Genomic DNA, 25725 nt, shown 5'->3' with positions numbered 1-25725 from the left:
ACGCGTGGGTATGTCCAGATAGTTGCCTCGCGGAGCCGTCTTTTGTCCAGTGTCCAGTCTGGGTCCGGAAACGGTAATTTATTTTGCATTGACCCCAGTAGAAGCTCTGCTGCTCTGAATTTTACACCTCTCTCGCTTAGCGGAGACTGTGGGGTGGTAGAGGACATCTCCCCGGACGCGTGGGTATGTCCAGATAGTTGCCTCGCGGAGGCCTCTTTGTCCAGTGTCCATTCTGGGTCTGGAAACGGCACTTTTTTGAGTGTTGACCCCAATAGAAGGTCTGCTGCTCTGAATTTTACACCTCTCCCGCTTAGCGGAGACTGTGGGGTGGTAGAGGACATCTCCCCGGACGCGTGGGTATGTCCAGATAGTTGCCTCGCGGAGGCCTCTTTGTCCAGTGTCCATTCTGGGTCCGGAAACGGTACATTTTTTTGCATTGACCCCAGTAGAAGCTCTGCTGCTGTGAATTTTACACCTCTCCCGCTTAGCGGAGACTGTGGGGTGGTAGAGGACATCTTCCCAAACGCGTGGGTATGTCCAGATAGTTGCCTGGCGGAGCCGTCTTTTGTCCAGTGTCCACTTTATAAAGTCCATGCACTCCAGTGAATAGCATTTATCCATTTAGATAACTTTTTTATGTTATTTAATTACTTATTTTTACACAGAAACATAATGTGTGTCTTTACAATAACTGTAATGTAATAATAATACTAATAATGTAATGTAAAAATTATTTAATTAACGAATTAAATAATCTTATTTTATTCTGAAAGCAACCGGATGTCTTAAATCTGCTAGCTGTCAGACCGGAAGTTCTAAATTTGCTCATAAGACGGAGCCTTAGACGGAGCCAACTCGCAGGCAGTGCGAGAGGCTGGTTACAGGATTCTATAGGTCAGCCGTTTTGGTGTGACACACACGGCTTCCACATTTAGCTTCATACTGGGTGAAAGTGTCCTTCCAAAAATTATTATTTCGCTCGAAATTCTTATTCACAATGACATCGAGTTGAGGTGTTTGTGTTTTAGGGTAATTGTTGCATAAGCGCTATTTCGCACTATTTCTCCCTCCCCTCCCCTGTGTCTGAAGCAGCTAGCATGGAAGCTATATGGATTATGGAAGCTTTCCCTCCGATTGCACACAACCATGCCGTTATCCACGCGTCCATCCGATTGCTTTTAATGTAAATGTCCCATCCACTGAGCAATAGCGATATAAGCGCCTTATTCATTCATTCGATTCATTTGGGTGTGGGGCTGTGCAGTGCTGTGGGCAGCCTTTCTGACGGAGGCTCGGAGCTGCTGCTGCTGACGCTGTTCGAGTCGCATGGAGCAGTATAGAGTAGGCGTGGCGCAGCATTAGAAGGGCGCAGCAAATGCACGACATTGAGGGGTAGAAACCATCCCGGTCGCGTGGTTCATCTAACGCGTGTGTCACTGTGAAGGACTGGCCCCAATAAGTGAACGTAGTTGGCGTAGTAGACGCCAACATGACGATTCTGACGTAGGCTGGTGATGTTGAGCAACAATGGCGTGGTTGACAAAAGTAATATTTATTCAGTAATTAAGACATTTATTTCAATGAAATGTAGCCTATATGTATTCTGGGAGTGTGCCGAATTTATTTTGCATATAGAGATGTGTGGTGAAAGTGTGGTTGGGTCGGAGAAAGCTGTTGGATAAACGGCCATGTGCTTATGTACCCCTGTCTATTAGGGTAGCAGGATTATTATGATTATTATTATTAGTATTGTTATTGTGATTATTACATGGATTATTGTTGTGATGTGAGCTTGTGGCTGACTCACTATCTAGAAAATAAAAACATGGCACTTCATTTAAAATAGGTTACAGACCCCTGTTATATGCGCTTGTTTTGGGATTATTTTTAAAGACCTATTTACTTGTGTCTATGAGACATGGCAACGCCAACAGCGCAGCGAAAGGCATCCACGTCTTTCTCTTGCTGAGATTAGAAACGACCATAATTATTTCATTTCTCAACCTTAAAAAAAAAAGAAAGACATCTCCATAATCCTTGGGAAGTGTGTGTAGCAAAAGTAGTCGGCATTGTCATGGTTGAAAGTATTCATGCAACACTGACGCTGTAAGCTGTGTGATGCTAACGCGCTAACACCGTTAGCATGGTCTGTGTTGGTCAAAGGAAAAAGGATAGATATGAAACTACTGGCCAAAGTGTCATACAAAACACAACACCTAAAATCGGAATGTGATGGTGACCTATTGAGCACAAACAGACAATCATGATTTGCTTGCTGGACCTATAATTAATTTATGTGCATTACATTTCCACCTCGCACATATAAATCAAAAGCAAGATGGATGCTAACGCGCTAACACCGTTAGCATGTTCTGTGTTGGTCGGAAAAAGGATAGATATGAAACTACTGGCCCAAATAAATGTCATAGAAAACACAACACCTAAAATCGGAATGTGATGGTGACCTATTGAGCACAAACAGACAATCATGATTTGCTTGCTGGACCTATAATTAATTTATGTGCATTACATTTCAACCTCGCACATATAAATAATCGGAATGTGATGGTGACCTATTGAGCACAAACAGACAATCATGATTTGCTTGCTGGACCTATAATTAATTTATGTGCATTACATTTCCACCTCGCACATATAAATCAAAAGCAAGATGGATGCTAACGCGCTAACACCGTTAGCATGTTCTGTGTTGGTCGGAAAAAGGATAGATATGAAACTACTGGCCCAAATAAATGTCATAGAAAACACAACACCTAAAATCGGAATGTGATGGTGACCTATTGAGCACAAACAGACAATCATGATTTGCTTGCTGGACCTATAATTAATTTATGTGCATTACATTTCAACCTCGCACATATAAATCAAGCCACAGTGCAGTCAGAGAGTAGTTCACAGGTCACACACAGGAGCAGTGAAAGGGGGAGGGGCCTTCGGATGGCAGTGTAGAGTAGGCACGACATTGAGGGGTAGAAACCATCCCGGTCGCGTGGTTGATCTAACGCGTGTGTCACTGTGAAGGACTGGCCTTATTAAGTGAACGTAGTTGGCGTAGTAGACGCCAACATGACGATTCTGACGTAGGCTGTTGAGGTTGAGCAAGAATAGCGTGTTTCAGAAAAGTAATATTTAAACAGTAAAGAAGACATTTTTGGCGAATGCAATGTAGTCTATGTCTTTTGTGGGAGTGTGCAGGTTTTATTTTGCATAGAGAGATGTGTGGTGGAAGTGTGGCTTGGTCGGAGATAGAGCACGAATGAACGGCCAGGTGCTCATGTACCCCTGTCTATTAGGGTAGCAGGATGACACTGGAGAGAATTGGGCACAAAAACGAAGAGAGTACAGAGATCTTCCCTCCATCCTGTAACTGTCCATCTGAATTTTCCAACTTTGTACTGATTTAGGTTTACCCTACGGGCCTACGAGCCAAAGAAACAACTCTGGTGCTATTTAGAACCATTTGTCTGTCATTTGTCTGTCTGTGTTTAGCATTGCTATCATGATAGTCAGGGTAATGCCTAATTTATGTTATTGTCTCTATTTATTCCTTATTGTGACTTGATTTGATAAAAAATAATACGCAATGACGTTAGTGTCTTATTAATATTACTGTATGCATCATGGGTGAGCAATGTTCCAGCTCAGTTACCAGTATGGGTGTTAAAATGTAAAATTAGATGTAGTTACGTTATTTGAAATGGATTCTAATGTAACATTTTTACAATGTAACCAGTTCTCCCCAAAATAGTGACCAATTCTTTCTTTCAAGTGCCAAATTCGGCAGAAAATAATTTGCCAATTCTCTCAACTTTAGAGAATTGGCAACATATTTTCTGCAGAGGTAACACAACGGGACACTTTAGAGTCTAAGGTGTACAGTTGTGTTACCTCTGCATAATGTTAATAATACATCCCTCATCATCTCCTATCTTCTGTGTATACAGTACACCCACAGACAACCCACCACCCTTGTGACTTCCGTGTTTCAATGACCTGCCCAGGCATGTTGGTTTGTATTTTGCCAAGTGTGACTGTAACTGTCTGGTGTCTGCCAAAACACCAAGCTTTCTGTAAGATTCCATGATTCACGAAAATACCAATGTGACTCTGATTTTATACAAGCTCTAACCTGTGCTTTAACCACTTTCAATATAATTCTGAGGTCCCGATATGGGACTTTTCAATACGTCACTAAAATTGCAACACATTTTTGTGAGCTTGTAGATCGGGCTATTTCCGCCGCACACCACCATTGTATGAAGAAAACAAAATACTGTAGAGCTTATTATTTACAATATGTTTTATGTGTATTGTATTTGTGTAGGCTACTGTATGTGGCTTACATTTTCTTAAATGTACACAATGCTGACACCAGTCAACTGTTGATATTGGTGAAAATGCATTGACATAAAACTACAACAAATACAAAACAAAACAAAATTGGAAAAAACTTTGATATCAACACTGGTTTTCTGGTACGGTCAATAGCTACAGCTATGGGATGTGTATCAAGTGTCACCACTCATGACCTTTTAGGTAAATTAATAAAGCAAAAAATATCCAGCCATAAGTTATGACTTAATAAGACGAAATACACCATTCAAACACAATTTAAATATACAAAGTTCAATTAACATATGTACATGTACTACTACTAATATTAATTCATCATAATAATTAATTTATTTCAAACACCATTTTTGTCTGTGTGAGCTGAACATCTGTCTGGCTGAAATTATGGTGACATATGGTAGATTAAGCAGCAGCGCTAGGACTGGTAAAGATCTGCTGGAGTAATCTTTCGGAAAGAGTATGCTTACTCATTAAAGTGCTAATTCAGTCCTTGGAAAATAAGGTCCTACAGCGGTCAAGAAATTAGTTCTTTGCCTGTTTACCGTGTAAAAAACAGATGCCAACTGGTGGAGAAATTAAAAACCTATAACATTCCAGTTTCTTCAAATTCATTTATTTGTGATTAACATTTTATTGAAAGAGTATTCACAAAATGAAACCACATGAGCAAGCAAGGATCTACATTCTACAGTATGAGGGGGGGGAGGGGGAGCCAGTATAGTCTGTCATTACGAAGCATTAGCCTTAAATAGCTATATTTTTCTGGAAAACGAAATTGAAGAAAAGCATAGAACAGTTTCAGCATTTGTCGCTAATCAACAAAACATAATCAGAAAATCAATCAAAGCACATGATTTTATTATGAACACTCAACTGTACCCTATATACAATAATGGCACATCAAAATGATTTAATGGGGTTATTATGGAAGCTTGCTTTGAAACTTCTGAGGCTCTGTTGTTGGATGGGATCACATGTACTCCGGTCTCACCACAAAGTGGTAGATGTACTGGTCATTGGGACAAGGACATGGCATGGCCTGGCTGCTGTTGGAAGCAATTTGAGCCACATCGTTCTTGAAGTCCTGGACCTGACAGATGTACTTGCCTTGGCACACCCTCAGAAGCCGATTACTGAAGCGAACTTTGTTCTGGTATTGATTTGGAGTACTTCGGATAGTTAACTTGGCAACCGGTTGGCTCGTTATGATAGCGTCCCATTGGATCATGTTGTTCTGGAAGATCAAGCTATTGTGGACGGGTGTGCTAAACGACTTACTTCTGCTAGTGAATGGACTGGCAGTGGGTTGTCGTGGCATATGGATATGCCCATACTGGTTCCTGCCATATCCGTTTCTATAGTTCATGCCCTGGTTTGGGTAAGTTGGTTGGGGGACGGTGACTGCGGGCACCTCAAGAGCAGTACTCCATGGGTCTGCCAAGTAAATCCTGGGCTGATAGTCATAATCCTCTCCCTTGAAGGTTGAGCTTTTCCTCAGGGTGCTGAAGAGGAGAAAGTTGAAATTAAGTGCCTTCAGGATCTTATCACGGTACAGATCCTGGTGAGCATTGGAGAGCACCGAGGTGACCTGTAAGTCATAGAGCTTCTCAGCAGGGATCATAGGGAAACGGACGAGGCCCAACAGGTCAGCCTGTGATTCCAAGCTGGTGGAATTACCCTCCTGAGAGATCCAGTCCTCCAGGACACGCAGAACGTAGGCCTCGTCAGGCACCACCAGATCCGAGCGAAGTAGGAGGGTTCTGAGGAGGTCCATGGTGACATGAGTCCAAGCAGGGGATATGGTTAGATTCTGATAGTTCCAGGCAAGATACTGGAGACAGTTCTCCTGGAGAAGCAAGTCCCCAGTCTCCACTGAGTACTCGTAGAGGGACACCTGGGTGTGGAACGTAATGTCCTCTGGGAGGAGCCTGGCGAATAGTCGGCCGGTGTCCTCCATCAGCTGTGTCACCCCAAACTCGGAGGCCATCTGGTGAAGGCACTGGGCAGAGGAGAAGGTCATGTCCATCTTGCGGGTGTAAATATACCTATTGAGAAACAGAATGATCGTGCATTGTTCTGATGGTTATGGACACAAAAAGATTGTAGGACTGAGTGAGAATCTAACCTTTCTGTCCACTGCATTGACAAACCTTTTTGTTTTGTTTTGTTTTGTTTGATGTATGACTTTTGCCACAATAATGAAACAATGAAAGTTCTAATAATTTGGGTGACTTTACAACACATCCTTTGTCATTTCTCAAGAGTGCGTTTGTTTTTTATCCATGTCTCAACTTCTCTTTATTGCTAAAAGGAAGTGGAGTAAGATTGTTTCGTTTCTTGTTTCTTGATTAAACCAGAATCAGCTTACCTGATGAAAGCAGTGAAATAGGACTGGCATGACTGTCTGACGACATAGCTGCTACTGTTCCCATCGGAGGCGTTGAACCGCGGGAACAGTGACAGGATGGTTTTGTGGGCGCATACTGTTGTCCTGGCCATCTCCATGGTTCCGTCATCTTGTCGGCGGCCCGTGGGGCTCTGGACCGTCATCAGGAAGTCACAGTCCTTCCCACTGTCAAACATTAGGCCGAGCTCCTCGGACAGACCCAGGCTGTGGTCCAGCAAGTGGCTGGTATCACTGGTGCTGCTTGTATTCAGGTCCGGTCCTGGACAGGACAGGACAGGGAAAGATGGGATCAGTGGTGGAAAGTAACTAAGTACATTGACTTAAGTACTGTACTGTATTTATTGTAAGTACTGTATTTTCCAGTACTTTTAATTCTACTCCACTACATTTATTTGAAAACTTTATATACTAGTTACTTTGTAGATTTGGATTACTATTACAAAACAAACAGTGACCACTTCAGCCCTATATACATTTTGGCCATTTGAAAATAGCCAAGCTCACAATGCGTTGCAATGCGACGCATTGTGAGCTTGTAGATCGGCTATTTTCCAAAGATTGTTATACATTTGAAAACTTGAAATGAGACAGGTAGGTACATTTTGAACCCAATACTTTTGTACTTTTACTCAAGTACATTTTGAATTCCAGACTTTTACTTGTAACGGAGTATTTCTATATTTCAGTATTGATACTTTTACTTTAAGTAAAAACACTTGAGTACATTTTCCACCACTGGATGGGATTATAATTAACACAATACTGTGCCAGTAGGTCATGGATGTAGTGTTGGGTAGAAAATTAACATGGAAAGTGCATATCCATAATGTTGGGTTTGTGTTATGATTGTTTGTTAAACTGACTTTAAAGCCATGTGCAGAAAGATTATTTGTAAACGAAATATCAATTGTCATTCATTTGTGTATTAAATATTATATTACATCATTATTGTATGTATTCTATTGTTTAAAGAGACCTGTGTGTAGCAGGTACCACTTTAGATTTCTATTGTTTACAGAGACCTATGTGTAGCAGGTACCACTTTAGATACATACCTAAATCACAAATAACTCCAGCATCCTCTTTGTGTGTGCAGTCAGTCGTTTCCCAGCCTACGAACGAACATCTGGACAGAGATGTTTCTGTTCCTTTACACTCCATATCATCCAGCCATATATGTCCAGGACCTGGTGTATGAAATGACAAATTATTAGACAGCATTGGGCATTTTTTGTTAATTGTGGCATTGGTACAAAATGGTGAGCCTTCAAGTCAATCCTTGAATGTGATTCTACTGCCCTCTGGTGGGGGCCTAATGGAACTAGAACATGTGTCTTTAACAGGGGGTCCAACAGAACAGGTCCTACCAAACCACTTGAACCATAGCATCCCAATTCTGGGGGATAAAACCAGCAAAGAAGTTTGATGTAAAGGGATGTTTCAGCGGTTAAATATCTGAATATACACATTCAAAATCAACATAAATTTACACAATGCTGATAGTACTGTCAAACATGGCTGTGAAATCTAATAAACCATTTTAGTGGGGGTCCTTGCTTCATCTCTTTCTCAGCTAAGGGATCCATAGCCTGAAAAAACACTGAAGACCCTTGAACTAGACAAGTTTCTCAAAGGCCGTGGCACCCACAGCCTAGGAGGCTAGGGTGCCATGACACAAGTCCAGGGGTGACGCGTTGTGAGCTTGTAGATCTGCCATTTCTGCCGAATGTTCCTCCCAGAATAAGGATGCTGGGGCATCCCTATTATCCCTATAAGTTATTTATCTGTCCAAATGGAAACAGATATTCTGTCAAGTTTTCCTTGTGACATACTCTACCTTTAATAGGCGGAAATATTTACATATTTACGTAACGTATATGACATAAATGTAATGTGCTATAAGTAACAATGCAATTTGCGGGTGCCGTGGATGAAAAAGTTATTTTCAGGGGATCCCTGAGAAAAATAAGTTTGAGAACCAGTGAACTAGAGAGTACCTTCTCCGTAAGCCCCTGCAAGGACAGCAGTCTTGGCCCCAGGGAAGTGCAACTGTCGGCACACCACTTGAGCTTCAGCCATGTCCCATTTGTCATCACACACGGTTCCCCATTCCCCGTTATGGTAGATCTCCACTCTGCCCTCGTTGATGGCCGAAGAGCCCGCCAGTCTCACTTCACCTTCCTGTGGCTGCAGATCTGGTTCTGCTTTTCCTGTGGTTCATACACAAAGACAAGAAACAAATATGGTGATTTTAGATATTTAGAAAAACATATTTTCAATATAATTTATACATAGTTTACATTTTAGTAGTTTCGAATTATAGTAATCTGTAATTGCATGGTGTTATAAAACAGTGGTTCTCAACTTTTTTAGGCTGCAACCTTACAGTCTATGGCTGCAACCTCCAAACATAATCATATCTGAACTGGGGACTGGGGAGGATTACATTTAGTTTCACTCAGTTCCCACAGATAAATATTGTGAACATACTAGTCAATCTGCATGCTCACAATGCCTCTTTGCAACCCTCCTTGCTGTGGAGGATTTGATGGGAAAACGAAACTTGGAAAACGAAATCCAACCCCCTTTTTGAGCTTGTAGATTGCTTATATTCAACATTTGTGCCCTTTTCTTATATTATTTGACAAATTGGTCAATGTTTGATCAGTATTTATAGTATACCGGTAGTTTGTTGATTACTGTTGATTAATTTAATTTCTTTTAGGTATTAAAAATGTCATAAAAGTCCTTCAATTGCCACTTTACTGTCATCTCGGGACCCCCAAAAAATGTCACGAGGGTTAGCTACACCACAAGCCTAAACAAACAAATAATCAAATAAATGTGTTGGAGCAAGGCAGGGGAATCGTGGTCCTGGTTTACTCACTGAATAGTTTGAACCGCATAGAATCAATCATGGTGACATGAAGAAACAGCAACAGCCAACAGTAGGAAGCCACTCCATGCATCAACATTTCCAAACGCTGGATCAGGTATCTGATGAAGACAAAGAGACAAGTTAATAAAAACATATCAACCTTACAAACATGGTACACTGCTGACAATTTGTGAGTTAACAAAAAAGGTAAATTGCAGTAGGTTACTTTATATTCAGTCAAGTGAAATGAACACTCACATCCTTCTGTAGTCCTTTAGATGTAGTTTTGCATTTATGTATGTCCAAATCTCACTGCTTAGTTACAAACCAACCACCAAGTAGGAACAAAAGGGGGTTGGATTTCGTTTTCCAAGTTTCGTTTTCCCATCAAATCCCCCACAGCAAGGAGGGTTGCACAACTTTTCTTGTGAGACAGTTGAGCCTGGGGGAGTTTTTTTATAGAGGTCCTTTTAAGGGAAGAATCAAAAGAGAAGACAATATATTTTGACCCCAAAAATAACAGACAAGTAAATGTTATGAACATACATCTACAGTAAAATAAAATACTCCCTCCAATAACGTTGACATTCATGAACAAAAACATAATTGAACAACATGGACCTTTGCACTGAAGGTCATGTTTGAAGTATGCTGGCATTTTGACAAGACAGTGCTTAGTTTGGGAAAGCATTGGTGATCGTCTGATATGTTTGACAATGTTTACATGTACAGAAAAATGCATTATACATCACTATCAAAAGGATAAATGCAAGAAAGCCAACGGCTTATTTCCATTGCAGTCCCTTAGTTAAAAATGAAACATAACAATAAATGTGTATGAGTGAGCGTGTCCATGTGAGTGTTTTAGGAATGTGTTATATAATAATGTTATTATTGTCACCATTCCAAACGGTGTCAGAGGGGCTAAAGACTGACATAAAGCTGCACTGACAATAATTCAATCTGTTTATTGCAACTTTTGGATGGTTTACACTGGAGGAAGCCATTAAGTATCTGCACAGTACCAACTTTGGATGGTAAATGCTTCTATGGAAAATCCAATAAACAAAGTTATGTAACTTTCCTGTTCTACTATGAATTTGAACCCGCTGTCTCCTGCACAAGTGCTGACCTTTTTCCAAATGTTCTAAGAGCCTCTCTACTTACTGGGGGGAAATAAGAGCCTGTCTACTTACTGGGGGGAAACTATAAAATTTGACATTCGGGTCAAAAGGCCCAAATCCGCGTGATGCGTCAAACCAGAAACAGGATCGTGTCAAAGGACACATTTGAAAACTATTCAGGAATTGAGGTCCATGGCAATGTGTAGTCATACACACACACACACACACACACACACACACACACACACACGCTTGCGCGAGAGAGTACACATGTCTTGGAAAAGGGCAGTGAAGTACTCATTTTGTACACAAAAAAAAGTATTAATATCCTTCAATACCCTATTGTAAAAATAGTGTTAAAAGTACAAATTCACTACAAAAATGTACTTAAAAAGCACAAACGTATTGGCATCAAAATATACTTTTTTTTTGTTTACATCACTGGGCAGGGGGTGTAGTCCTGGTTGATTACTTAAATACAATAAACTAAAGGAATCCATAACAGAAGAAGAAAAAGCAACAGCCAGAAATGTTAAAAACTAACAATGTGGGAAAAGATCTTCCTGTTACAGTGCATAAAACAGTTATTGAGCATAAAACAACAAACTAAGATGAAGAAACATTTTGTTGAGAACAGTTTGTGTTCATAAAATTACCTCCACATAATTTGATATATTTAGTTTAGCAGTAATAATCATTATTTGAACAGCTTATGAACTGTAATCATAACAATATTTTGTATTGCATTACCATCAGCAAGATGGTGCAACGCTGACAATTAGTTCGCTGACTTGGCAAGAAATGCTTATATTCACATTACCTCTCACCTTTTGATATGAAGTCCACTTCAAGTACAGTAGATTTCCCTCTCGGACACAGAAGTATTTTTGTTTCATTTTAAAATCATCTCAGGGTAGATTAATGCACAATGCTTCTGGTCCGAAACCTGTGGGTTTGTTTATGAAATTCCCTTTTAAACCAAGTGAAACAAAAAGAGAAATCCATGGCAGATTTTTACCAAGATAATCTTTACTTAAAAACAGCAGACATGGAAATATTATGAAGTTACATTTAAATAATCAATTGTTCCTTCAAATAATGTTGACTTTCATTGAACAAATAGACAAAAGAGAACACAGAGCTTTAGTCGTTCAACTGAAGGTCACATGTTTGGAGTATATGGCATGTTACCCTTTGACCCGGCTACCCTCATCCCCAATGTGTACAGTACTGTATGTGCATACAAGTAAAGATTTGCTAAAAACAAAAATCACAGTCTCCGATTAATTCATCTTTTGTACATTCATTAGAAGCTACAGCACTTCTGAGGGTCACGTCTGACCAAGTAATGGGATGACATTTGGCTGGTTTGTTCTGGCAAGCTGGCGCTGCATCACCACCTTCCATAAATTGAACCACCATCGACTATCAACAGCTCCAGACCTTTGACTTTTCTGATCACGCTGCCTGGCAAATAACCTCAGAGATACTCTGAGCGGCTGCCGTTTTGTCTTTCCCAAACTTAGAGAACAAGCAGCAAGTCACTTCAACAGTGATTGGATTGTAAACAACACAGAACCACAGTACAGTGGCCTCACGACAAAGGGGGCTTTTTTTTAAGCCATCGTTCCCTCTAAATGAACTCCAGCCCTTCATATTTCACATCCCCTATTTTGGTTTCGGGCAAGAGGATGCGTCCGTCTAGTGTGAAGGCCATGATGTATGTGGCGATCGTTTCAGCGTCCTCCTCCGATTTGAGCGCCACTATGATCTGGTCGTCCGTGTTGGGGACGAACTTGAAGGAGGAGAATCCATGGGTGGGGTTTAGCGGACCCACGTGGCTCATGGTGATGTGGCCGAAGTCTGCCGAGCAGCTGAGGACCAGGTTTGTGGCACGCCGTTCGTCCGCCGTCTCCTCGTAGCGTTCCGTGCTGGCACGGCGAGGGAGGAAAAACCAGCGCTGCAGGGTGTCGCTCCAGGCCGCTGACTCGTGTATAAGGTAACCTAAAAGGCAGGAAAGAGCGATATGAGTAAATGTATGCTCAAAAACACCCGACACATTCCAACGCTGCCTTCCTCCGCTGTATACAAATCAGCATTACAGTCTGCAATTCATATGCCAGTCACATTATCACATAATTGCAATCATTTCAGATAATCACAATCCCTTCACACCTCACCAGAGCCAGCATAACAGACCTTCCCATGCCCACGTTCACCACTGAAATGGGTAAACGCTCATTCAGATTTGGAGGAGCAGTAAGCTGGAACTCACTACCCGGGCCCCAAACACAAAGAGCATCAGCAGCCATCTCCTTTTTGTATTCTTCATGTGTCAGTACTTCATTAGACACCCTGGAGTCGTTTTTATGTGCAATGGTGTATTAACTTTGTATTTAGGGTTTCTTCCTGGAGGCTGAACGGGCCAATGAAATAAACAGTAATAATTATAGTGTCGCCACACTATCAGCCCCTCCCCTAACCCCTCCCCCTTTATCATACAACTACAGTTGTGGGTGCGGCTTCAGTTCAGGTGGATCACCACCCACCAGGCAAACCAGGCATAATTAATGAACTGGTGGGCTGAATTAATGAACTAATTAATGAACTGAATTAATGAATGAATGAACTGGTGGGTCCACATAAAAGCATGATTTTAACAAATATTGTACACTTTTTGGAAAAAGTTCTTCCCCCTTATTTTGCAATAATACCCGAAAAATCGTGGCACTCCATCTTTAAGATAATAGATAAGGGTCAAACATGGCTTTTAGAAAATGTTGCAGAATAGTATGTTCAACTATCCTGCTACCCTAATAGACAGGGGTACATGAGCACCTGGCCGTTCATTCGTGCTCTATCTCCGACCAAGCCACACTTCCACCACACATCTCTCTATGCAAAATAAAACCTGCACACTCCCACAAAAGACATAGACTACATTGCATTCGCCAAAAATGTCTTCTTTACTGTTTAAATATTACTTTTCTGAAACACGCTATTCTTGCTCAACCTCAACAGCCTACGTCAGAATCGTCATGTTGGCGTCTACTACGCCAACTACGTTCACTTAATGGGGCCAGTCCTTCACAGTGACACACGCGTTAGATCAACCACGCGACCGGGATGGTTTCTACCCCTCAATGTCGTGCCTACTCTACACTGCCATCCCAAGTCCCCTCCCCCTTTCACTGCTCCTGTGTGTGACCTGTGAACTACTCTCTGACTGCACTGTGGCTTGATTTATATGTGCGAGGTTGAAATGTAATGCACATAAATTAATTATAGGTCCAGCAAGCAAATCATGATTGTCTGTTTGTGCTCAATAGGTCACCATCACATTCCGATTTTAGGTGTTGTGTTTTCTATGACATTTATTTGGGCCAGTAGTTTCATATCTATCCTTTTTCCGACCAACACAGAACATGCTAACGGTGTTAGCGCGTTAGCATCCATCTTGCTTTTGATTTATATGTGCGAGGTGGAAATGTAATGCACATAAATTAATTATAGGTCCAGCAAGCAAATCATGATTGTCTGTTTGTGCTCAATAGGTCACCATCACATTCCGATTTTAGGTGTTGTGTTTTGTATGACACTTTGGCCAGTAGTTTCATATCTATCCTTTTTCCTTTGACCAACACAGACCATGCTAACGGTGTTAGCGCGTTAGCATCACACAGCTTACAGCGTCAGTGTTGCATGAATACTTTCAACCATGACAATGCCGACTACTTTTGCTACACACACTTCCCAAGGATTATGGAGATGTCTTTATTTTTTTTTTAAGGTTGAGAAATGAAATAATTATGGTCGTTTCTAATCTCAGCATTTCACAAGAGAAAGACGTGGATGCCTTTCGCTGCGCTGTTGGCGTTGCCATGTCTCATAGAAACAAGTAAATAGGTCTTTAAAAAGAATCCCAAAACAAGCGCATATAACAGGGGTCTGTAACCTATTTTAAATGAAGTGCCATGTTTTTATTTTCTAGATAGTGAGTCAGCCACAAGCTCACATCACAACAATAATCCATGTAATAATCACAATAACAATACTAATAATAATAATCATAATAATCCTGCTACCCTAATAGACAGGGGTACATAAGCACATGGCCGTTTATCCAACAGCTTTCTCCGACCCAACCACACTTTCACCACACATCTCTATATGCAAAATAAATTCGGCACACTCCCAGAATACATATAGGCTACATTTCATTGAAAGAAATGTCTTAATTACTGAATAAATATTACTTTTGTCAACCACGCCATTGTTGCTCAACATCACCAGCCTACGTCAGAATCGTCATGTTGGCGTCTACTACGCCAACTACGTTCACTTATTGGGGCCAGTCCTTCACAGTGACACACGCGTTAGATGAACCACGCGACCGGGATGGTTTCTACCCCTCAATGTCGTGCATTTGCTGCGCCCTTCTAATGCTGCGCCACGCCTACTCTATACTGCTCCATGCGACTCGAACAGCGTCAGCAGCAGCAGCTCCGAGCCTCCGTCAGAAAGGCTGCCCACAGCACTGCACAGCCCCACACCCAAATGAATCGAATGAATGAATAAGGCGCTTATATCGCTATTGCTCAGTGGATGGGACATTTACATTAAAAGCAATCGGATGGACGCGTGGATAACGGCATGGTTGTGTGCAATCGGAGGGAAAGCTTCCATAATCCATATAGCTTCCATGCTAGCTGCTTCAGACACAGGGGAGGGGAGGGAGAAATAGTGCGAAATAGCGCTTATGCAACAATTACCCTAAAACACAAACACCTCAACTCGATGTCATTGTGAATAAGAATTTCGAGCGAAATAATAATTTTTGGAAGGACACTTTCACCCAGTATGAAGCTAAATGTGGAAGCCGTGTGTGTCACACCAAAACGGCTGACCTATAGAATCCTGTAACCAGCCTCTCGCACTGCCTGCGAGTTGGCTCCGTCTAAGGCTCCGTCTTATGAGCAAATTTAGAACTTCCGGTCTGACAGCTAGCAGATTTAAGACATCCGGTTGCTTTCAGAATAAAATAAGATTATTTAATTTGTTAATTAAATAATTTTTACATTACATTATTAGTATTATTATTACATTACAGTTATTGTAAAGACACACATTATGTTTCTGTGTAAAAATAAGTAATTAAATAACATAAAAAAGTTATCTAAATGGATAAATGCTATTCACTGGAGTGCATGGACTTTATAAAGTGGACACTGGACAAAAGACGGCTCCGCCAGGCAACTATCTGGACATACCCACGCGTTTGGGAAGATGTCCTCTACCACCCCACAGTCTCCGCTAAGCGGGAGAGGTGTAAAATTCACAGCAGCAGAGCTTCTACTGGGGTCAATGCAAAAAAATGTACCGTTTCCGGACCCAGAATGGACACTGGACAAAGAGGCCTCCGCGAGGCAACTATCTGGACATACCCACGCGTCCGGGGAGATGTCCTCTACCACCCCACAGTCTCCGCTAAGCGGGAGAGGTGTAAAATTCAGAGCAGCAGACCTTCTATTGGGGTCAACACTCAAAAAAGTGCCGTTTCCAGACCCAGAATGGACACTGGACAAAGAGGCCTCCGCGAGGCAACTATCTGGACATACCCACGCGTCCGGGGAGATGTCCTCTACCACCCCACAGTCTCCGCTAAGCGAGAGAGGTGTAAAATTCAGAGCAGCAGAGCTTCTACTGGGGTCAATGCAAAATAAATTACCGTTTCCGGACCCAGACTGGACACTGGACAAAAGACGGCTCCGCGAGGCAACTATCTGGACATACCCACGCGTCCGGGGAGATGTCCTCTACCACCCCACAGTCTCCGCTAAGCGGGAGAGGTGTAAAATTCAGAGCAGCAGACCTTCTATTGGGGTCAACACTCAAAAAAGTGCCGTTTCCAGACCCAGAATGGACACTGGACAAAGAGGCCTCCGCGAGGCAACTATCTGGACATACCCACGCGTCCGGGGAGATGTCCTCTACCACCCCACAGTCTCCGCTAAGCGAGTAAATGGGTGCTTATATTTCTATGTGAAATGTGGTGATGCTGGCATCACAATAGATGCCAGCATCACGCTGCCTCCGTCTAATAAGCACATTTACAACTTCCTGTTTGGAAACCGAAACAGATGCTTCTGACATTTGCCTGTGCGTGCTTAATCGTTGTACTTCTGAACACATTTCCCAAATCTCAGTGATTTATCCACACATCGCTCTGTGTGTGTGTGTGTGTGTGTGTGTGTGTGTGTGTGTGTGTGTGTGTGTGTGTGTGTGTGTGTGTGTGTCGCGTCGCCCTCCAGCTGCAATTGCGAGTGTGCGCTGTGTGCAGGGCACACTACTGAGTTTAAAACCACAGCTGAAACATGAAGTGGAGTCTGTCAATTCCCGCAATTTCCTTCTTCCCATATTGCGCTGCAACGACACTAGGATTGAGCCCCCCGAAGGGGGGCGAAATTCTAGTATTAGTAATGTGCTCATATTTATTTATGCTGTAGGTAGTGTAGCTCTTGATTGTTTTGTTTATTTATTGATGTTTGCTTGCCTTGTATGTATTGTGTTGCAACGTTTGTTCCAGACCAAGGACCACAATGAAAATAGTTGGAACACTGCATTGTGTATACTATATATCACCTTCCTATGAATGTTTTTTTCTTATATGACGTCTAATAAAGTTTTAAAAAAAGTTATTTGTCTGCCCTGTGCAATTTGAGATTATGACCCCTAAAATAATAAAATCTATAAAAAGAAATTATATATAATAATAATAGTGACCTACAGTAGTACTAGTAACACAGATTGGAGAGCTGTACTGGATAATCATTAGCTTGCAGTATGTGAGTGAGTGTGTATTGACAGTATAGGTGGATTTGCACCCTCACCCGGCGGTTCGATCCCCGCGGCAGTCTTCAGCAGTTTGTATCTGGGGACCCAGTTCTGGTGCAGAACGTCCCCTCTATAGCCCACCACCTTCACCCACTCCGGGTTGTTGTTGACGAACTCCCCCGCCGTGGTGGTCCACTCCTTACCCAGACCACCCACGTACAGATGCTCATCCTTCACCGCCAGCCACTCTGCTTTGAAACCTGCCGGAAGAGAAACGTTTCAACATCCACACATTTGCACAGGGAACCAATTGCTTTGCCCATTAAGACTGGGAAAGCATCTGTGTCATTTTAGATTTTAGCTGAGATGCATTATATTATACTGGCTATTCAAAAACAGCACATATACTAGCTCATAGCGCAAACCTTTGAATATATTTAAAATGAACATTTAACTCAAATCTTTTCTTGGGGCCCCTGGAACAACATGTTTTGAAATGGGGGTCTACAGCCAAATACATATATGTTTTGGTTCTTGACATGAAAGGGTTTGAGCACCACAGATATAGCAACTGCGGGGCATCACTAACCTTTGGCCACAGAGCCGTCTCCGTCGGACAGGATGACCCACGGCACGGCCTTGCCACCGTCGACGTTGTACACGACACCCGTCCGGTCGTCGACGCTGTAGAGCTTCCCGTTGAACACCACCAGCTCAGAGAGCTCCATGCCCCTTCCCTTCTCCGACAGATGGCTCTCCAGCACCACCCTCTCGGGGTCCCACTCCACCGCCACCTTGTCGCCACTCTGGGACACCAGCAGGTAGCCGCGGCGCATGTAGCTGAACCACGTCAGCTTCTTGTCGCTGCGCGAGTTGGTGTCGAGGTCGGCGATGACCCCGATGCGGTAGCGGGTGCCCTGCGGCGTGCGCTCAGGGGCGCTGAGCGGGTAGGTGTCGTTGTAGCGGGACTCTGCCTCCTGCCTGAGACCGGTGTGGCCGGGCCTCCAGCTCTGCGGGCTGTGTTCCGGACGGGACCGCAGCCCCGGGCCCAGGTGCATGAAGAGCACGAACACCAAGACAACGGTCGCCGCCACCGCCACGATGGACCGCCATTTGAGGCGGAAACGAGGGTCAGTGGTGTTGGCCATGGAAGCCAACATGGGGAGACCGCCAACAGAGATGCGCAGAGGGTTCATAGGATCATTCTGCTCTAGTAGAGTGTAGCCTGGGGGAGCAGGCATGGGGGAGTGTGCACCGCCAGGAGCTGTAGGGAGGAGAGAGAGAAGGATGGTATAATGCCCCAAATCAAACCGACTGATTGCTTATTTCTTAGGTCAGTTGTGGGTAGGCTGACTAGGTGTCCTACTTTATGCGAGACTGAATTGAATTTCGTCCCGCATACCAGGTGATGTCCCACATTTTGAATGGCTCTCATTTTCAAAAGTATCAAACTACAGCAGGACCAATCTGGGAACACATTGGCAAAACAAAGGAAAAACCGTCTTTTCCTTTGGAAATTCTAGATAGATAGACAGACAGCTTTAAGGTCTGTGTAAACACAAACATTGAAGACAAAAATGTGTAAACACAAACATTGAAGACAAAAGTGAGGACGCAAATTGTGATTGGCCAGAATGACATAAGAACCATGAAACTAGCTTCCTTTACAATATTCACATTAGTGTGGGAGTTGGGAAAGTTACATTCAAATGAAATGTCCTTTATAATGATAAAGGCCCAACATGTTACAGTATGTAACCTGCATGCTGGTAGTCTGATTGTGTGCTATGATCGAATCAAAGCAAAGCTTACAGATGGGCAGGATAGACAATATTTAGATTAGACATTATATAATAATTTTAGGCTATCTCTGCCTTGTAAACAACGTGGTACATTGTCCCAAACATACTCTTTGTTCCACATTTGGATTTCCACATCTGGTAACAATAGTTGTTTAGGCCATTATGTCCATGATAGTATGTACTCAGTACCAAATAACACCTCGGCTCAAACATATTCCTGGTCAACAGTTTAATCGACATTCTAATCAGTGCTTGTGATACTGTATATTCAACTGCATGTAACCAATAACCACGCCACACAAAACACACTGTTGCAGGTGTACTACAAAGTGTCTACTGTCTACCAAGAGTCCAAGACAAATGTGCTTTGGCTAGAGAACTGGCCCAACATGTAAAACCACATCAATCTGTTCAGCCAGACAGCCACTATTTGCCTTAAAGCCAATGGTAATTACTGTCAAATGTCAAGCCAATTGTGTACTCCTCAGGCAGTGTAGTACAAACACTATAAAAAGTGCCCTTCTGGGCACAGGTCTCCACCAGGAGGATAGGACTGTGATAGGAATGTGATAGGAATGTTTGGGAAAATGTTTAGGAGTAATATAAACACGTTTCTTGCAACGATTGTCTTCATTTTGTTGAGGAAATGCAGAGCCAGATCATTCATAGCATCTCTGACGATACAATTCTGGATGAGCAGGACATGTGCAGCATTTTGTACAAAACGGGCTACTCCTGAAAACTTTGGAAGGCAATCTTAGCTAATCAGTGTAGAATCTGAGAAATCCAAACAGGCTCGTCTTGATCACATGACTACATTGACTACAGAGATCATGTGTACCGATTTGCGTGAGATTTGGATGAAATCTGTGACTAACATAAACATTGTGTTTTGCAGAAATCGGCCTCATGGTGGCGCTATAAGATGTGGAGGGATGCAGGGAAAATGTTTTTCCATGGCCTCTAGCGAGTGCATATCAAATCAAATACAATTTATTTTTATTTATAGAGCACATTTTCAAAGACCAGGAGGCCAACCAAAATGCTGTACAGGAAACATGACACAAGTAACATAGTAAAACAAAATCAAAGCAACACAAAAAGGTACACAGGTACAAAGGTACATAAGTTGTATATCTTAGCCATTCAGGATGGAAGATGGGAAATTGTGCAGATCTGTGTTGATCACATGACTATGGAGATAGTGTATACCGAATTGTGTGATGTATAGATAAAATGTGTACGAGTTATCTACAGGAATGTGTTTTGTCTAAATCGGCCTCATGGTGGCGCTATAACAGGCCGTTGAGGCAGAGGTTCGTCGTAGGAGTGGAGTGTGTGTGCAAAGTTTGGCATGGATCAGGCCAACGGTGCCGAAGATTAGCTGATAACGGACGGACGGTCGGACGAACGGGGACACACACACACACACACACACACACACACACACACACACACACACACACACACACACACACACACACACACACACGGACGGACGGAGTGCAAAACATACTCTTCTCCCCATGCCTTCGGCCTGGTGAAGACAATAAACCCCACGCAATGTAGGCACAGATCTGTAGATAATTAGCCAGCTACATAACTATATATTGTACAAGATTAAATATGTACAACTCCAAGTTACCAAAGAAGCACAGATACATGTAAGCTAAAAACCATTTAAACAATTAAATTAATTCTGAAGCCTACAGTAGATATTCATACCATGATTAGTGTCCACAGGCAGGTCCTTCATCCATGTGACAAGTCAAAACGTGTTACATTTGAAATAGGACTTAAAATCCAAGGTAAAACTCATATGACTGTGTGACAGTCCTGCGTGTTACTGTACTACATTCTTTGAGTCAGCCAGTCAGGTGAACAAAAGCAGAAAGAGGCTGCCTGGGAATCACCGGCATGTCACACAGGTAATGTACCACGTCAACATAAAGAGAGGGAGTGGCCCACTGGGGCCATTCAGTCCCTTTAGAAAGGGACAGTTTCAACAGGTAAAGCAGGAAATACACTATCAAGCTACCTGATCTGGTATCCGGAGAAGTGCATTTTAGTTTCACTTCACCTTCATTTAAATTGCATTGAATTGAATTGAGAGAGAGAGAGCGAGAGAGCGAGAGAGAGAGAGAGAGAGAGAGAGGATAGTTGTTTAGAGTTAACACTAGAGAAAGTAGGAATGCTAAAAGTTTAAACACCAAAGTACCGAAACAATGTAATTCATTAGTAAACAATATCCTGAAATGGTTGGCCTACTTATCATTGGTATTCACATACTCACCTTTTTATCATCATCTAGCTGACCATTTAATTGCCCTGCCCTCTCCCACCTGGACACTTTCCAGCCGGGCTCATTCATTCCAATGTAAATATCATGGATTTTACACATTAAATACTGGTTCATTTCTGGAAACAGACCTTCATAATCTCTTTCAAATCCGTCAACAAGGCCTATCTTTTGGATATTATTTATTGTAACCTCGGCAAGCCCTACAATGAGGGCTTGCCCCACAACTGTACTTCCGAGTCTAAAGGCCAGACCGCAGCAGTGCAACTCCTTGAAACACGCGACTACTTGCAACTACTTGCAACATTCTCCCTAATAGCAGTTGCAAGGAGTTGCATTGGTGTGGTCTGACCTAAAAACGGTTTTGTTGCAAGGAGCTGCGACAAGTTGCATTGGTGCAGTCTGGCCCGTGAGCTACTTTGCACCCGAAGGGCCTACACTACACTATTCCCAACTAAATTCCAATGACCTCTTAATCCAACCTCAGGAACTTTACTCCCTGTGGCCCAAACATGGCTGCATTTCTCTGAAAATGAGCAAGGGGAACCCGCCTCTCCTGAAAGGCTCTTTCATAGCCAAGCCAAACAGCAGTCCATTATGGCAGCATCATCAGTGGCTTACAGTATGTGCTCTGAGGTAGACCAGCTATCCACGATCTAAAAATACACTATCATGAAGCCTGTTGGAATTGAACAAAATGACTTTACTTCAGGGTTATTGTCACATTACAGATTTACAGGGCAGGCATAAAAGTGTGGGTGAAATTATTGTTGTTCAAACGAGTTATAATTGTAAAGAATAAAGCAAGAAACAAGGAAAGATATTACAGATTTACAGGACAGGCATAAAAGAGTGGGTGAAATTATTTGTTGTACAAGCAAGCAAGTTATAATCGGTAAAGAATAAAGAAAGAAACAAAGTAAGATAACAAGAATGCACAATGCCAAATATACATAAGGTGCATAGTCAAGGTAGAAATAGAATTAGACAGAAATGCTTCTCCTGCAAGTAGAGAAACATTTGCAGCAAATTATAAATAGCAGCAGTTATAGAATCACAGTCTCTTGTGATGGTGAGAGAATTTTGATGTACTGAATTCCAAATGTAGTGGATCTGAGTCCACAACACAGAACACACACAAACGGAATTCTACACAGGAGAACACAGCAAGAATATTTTTCTAGGGTTCTCTCTGAATAAAGAGAATAATGCAGATGATCAGCTGACACTGAAACAAAAGAGATTTAATAGTCCTACCCCTTCTCCTTCTTTTGCGTTGAAATACCGTCATCTCAAACACCACTCAATAACCAGCTTACTGCATTCGTACTGTTAAAAATCCATTCAACTACAGATTACATACAATGCAATCATGAGTGACTAAGGTAGTGAACTTTATGCATGATGACAGATTGACAGTGCAAGTCCAAGGTGCAAACCATTCAAGCATTCTAGTGAATAGGCTGTTTACAGTTCACCCAGAATCCACCAGTAATCTTGGTGAGCTCAGGTTACCCACACAAATGTATAATTAAGCGAACAAGATTCAGGAAATCACAACTGGCTTTTACCTGCACTGTTGAAAAGCCACAAATCCAGCAGGCTCAAAAATAAATCCATCATAAACAAATCTAAAGTAATATAGTGACAACTACACACCCACATATCAGAGCTGCTCCTGTGATGCAACGAGCGAAGCTGGAAAAGGCCCAAGTGCGATCTGTTGATCATAACAGGGAGAGAGAGGGTTTTGGGGAAACATACTGTATACATCCTAGTGTGTGTATAGTTTCAATGTACAATACATAGATTTTTATTATATATAAAGATAGATGTTATACTGCTTAGACTGAATGATTTATTTACCTACGATCCTAGATTACTATTTCTAGTATGTATTTGATGTATTACAGTAACAGAACAGTGTCTTGTTTTCCTTGTAGATCTGCTATTTTGAAAAACTGTGAAAATCTTTGCAAATCTTACTATAAATAAATAATTTAAAGGGAACATTTTTAACTCAAAGGTTTGCTTCTGGGTGTCCCTGGCACCAAAGAAGAGAACATTTTCATATGGGGACCAGTGGCCAAATAAATATTATTTTGGGGTGTCCTTGGCAAAGAAGTTTGAGAACTACTGCTTTAAACAACAACAAGCATAAACACGTGCTCTCTGAAACTCTCCCTGCCTCTGAACCATCCTCTCCCATTTGAGAACATCTGGGGGGATGGACTTCAAAGCAAAGTGATCATGTTGAGAAGAGAAAAGAAGCACACAGGTGTTCCTTCCAAGACAATAAATAGTTTACTGAGTGCTGTGGGCTATGCTGTGGGATGCGCCGTGTGGCATTCCTGCAACAACACTGGGTAATAATACGCTAATCGCTAATTTACAAATCCTTAAAACATGGGTCTTCAATAGGTGGTCAGTGACCCCCCAGGGGTCCTCAGAGGCTGGGGCACCACATCACTATGTGATAAGAACTTAAAACAGTAATAAATTAATACGGCTCGGGTTAAAATAATTATAACCACATGCATCCCTATTCTGGAAGGACCGTTTTACCGAAAAGAGCAGATACAATCCGTGTTGTGAGCTTGTAGATCTGCAAAGAGGTTTGGTTTGAGGGGAAAGCAGACCAAGTACAGAGCCAAAGGTCAAGTTATTTCTGAAAATAGTCAAAATATACACATGAACATGAATCCAACACTCACTGATGGATAAAGCATGATGAAGACATTATGAAATCTATGAAAATCTGAAGACAATTTTATACAGTATGTAATAATGGGGGATCCCTGCTTCAACTCTCTCTCAGCTAGGGGTCCTTTGGGCTGGAAAACGTTGAAGACTGGCAGACTGCCCTGCCTTAAAATCTAATGGCAAATTAAATGGTACAAGTTCGGAGAGGCTTATTTTATGCACAGTAATTAGACTGTTAGACTACATTTGGTGGTTGTGACGTTGGTAGAGTGCATCTCTCTCTCTTCACACACACACACACACACACACACACACACACACACACACACACACACACACACACACACCTTGCTAATTATTAACCAGTAATAATACAGCTTTCCGTGTAGCTATTACAGACTGTAATGTTGGGGAGAGGAATACGCAATAAGGCATCGCTCTCTCTCCCCACACACACGCACACGCGCGCGCGCGCGCACACACACACACACACACACACACACACACACACACACACACACAGCTAATTATTAACCAGTAGTAGTACATCTTTCCGTATAGCTTACAGACTGTAAGTAATGTTGCCAGGGGGAGGAATAAGGCAGGGTTAGAATGTGCCATGATGCCATCACATAAACGATGACATTGATCTCTCTAACACATAAAACACAATCTCTCGCACAATTTCCAGTCAGGTCAACTAAATGAAGTACCGTAGTTTGATTCGGACTTACTGTAGACGTTAGCTCTTCATTGAAACGTCCTAAAAAGGAGGTTGTAGTTGGGATAACATTGCTTCTTTGGATCCCCAGTCTCAGTCTGCCTGCGTTCCGTTCCGTTCGTTTACCAGAAAAATGGTAACACATTACTTCCTGTATGCGGTGATGACGAGCGTGTCGCGTACTGTCCTACAGCCTGCGCACAGTCTGCGCACTGCCTGCGCAGTGTGCTGCACAGGGCGCACCCACAACTGGCGTCAAATTCAAGTTCTCAGATTGGTTCCAGACAAGACAGTCGATCCCTGCTGCATGTGCAATTGTGCATGGTGGTCCCCCAATCCCCAACATCAGCAGTGGTGCCGGTGGAGGAAAGTAGCTTATTATTAGAAAACATAGCATAGGCCGCCTACATTAACCACTTCAGCCTATTTAAACTTTTAAAACGATCTACAAGCTAGATCTGCTATTTTCTATATACTTTTGCTACTTTATTGTATATTTTGATGCCAATACTTTTGTACTTTTACTCAAGTACATTTTGAATTCTGGACTTTTACTTGTCACATGTAAAACATTTGAGTACTA

The 25725-nt window shown here is 42.3% G+C and overlaps 2 protein-coding genes across 3 annotated transcripts; both read right to left on the bottom strand.

Moving 5' to 3' along the window:
• Positions 1–5081: 5081 nt before the first annotated feature.
• On the bottom strand, positions 5082–10009 carry LOC308323907 (galectin-3-binding protein B-like). The gene is made up of 6 exons (XM_080775771.1): positions 9918–10009; positions 9669–9778; positions 8779–8991; positions 7837–7968; positions 6743–7040; positions 5082–6419 (listed from the first exon to the last, which is right to left on the bottom strand). Exons 2-6 carry the CDS (start codon positions 9754–9756, stop codon positions 5345–5347), a joined length of 1806 nt encoding a protein of 601 aa, XP_080631897.1. The 5' UTR covers positions 9757–9778; positions 9918–10009; the 3' UTR covers positions 5082–5344.
• Positions 10010–11794: 1785 nt separating this feature from the next.
• On the bottom strand, positions 11795–25283 carry cant1a (calcium activated nucleotidase 1a). Of its 2 annotated transcripts, none has more exons than XM_080775836.1 (4): positions 25156–25283; positions 18207–18881; positions 17674–17877; positions 11795–12787 (listed from the first exon to the last, which is right to left on the bottom strand). In XM_080775836.1, the coding sequence occupies exons 2-4, from the start codon at positions 18856–18858 to the stop codon at positions 12417–12419; spliced, it is 1227 nt and encodes a 408-aa protein (XP_080631962.1). In that variant the 5' UTR covers positions 18859–18881; positions 25156–25283; the 3' UTR covers positions 11795–12416. The 2 variants fall into 2 exon arrangements, with proteins under 2 accessions (XP_080631962.1, XP_080631961.1); XM_080775835.1 differs by lacking the exon at positions 25156–25283 and adding an exon at positions 21145–21291.
• Positions 25284–25725: the final 442 nt, after the last annotated feature.

This window comes from Protomyctophum bolini, assembly GCF_963924005.1.
Source record: "Protomyctophum bolini genome assembly, chromosome: 11".
Taxonomy (NCBI): Eukaryota; Metazoa; Chordata; class Actinopteri; order Myctophiformes; family Myctophidae; genus Protomyctophum; species Protomyctophum bolini.
This window is presented reverse-complemented; position numbering and strand designations above follow the sequence as displayed.

Coding starts and splice junctions, on each gene's coding strand:
- LOC308323907 (XM_080775771.1), bottom strand. CDS start 9,756: ATGTTGATGCATGGAGTGGCTTCCTACTGTTGGCTGTTGCTGTTTCTT. Junction 8,992..9,668: donor TATGCGGTTCAAACTATTCA/GTGAGTAAACCA, acceptor TATGAACCACAG/GAAAAGCAGAACCAGATCTG. Junction 7,969..8,778: donor TGCAGGGGCTTACGGAGAAG/GTACTCTCTAGT, acceptor TTCATACACCAG/GTCCTGGACATATATGGCTG.
- cant1a (XM_080775835.1), bottom strand. CDS start 21,175: ATGAAGGACCTGCCTGTGGACACTAATCATG. Junction 18,882..21,144: donor GCCTGTGGACACTAATCATG/GTATGAATATCT, acceptor TCCTCCCTACAG/CTCCTGGCGGTGCACACTCC. Junction 17,878..18,206: donor AGACGGCTCTGTGGCCAAAG/GTTAGTGATGCC, acceptor CTCTTCCGGCAG/GTTTCAAAGCAGAGTGGCTG.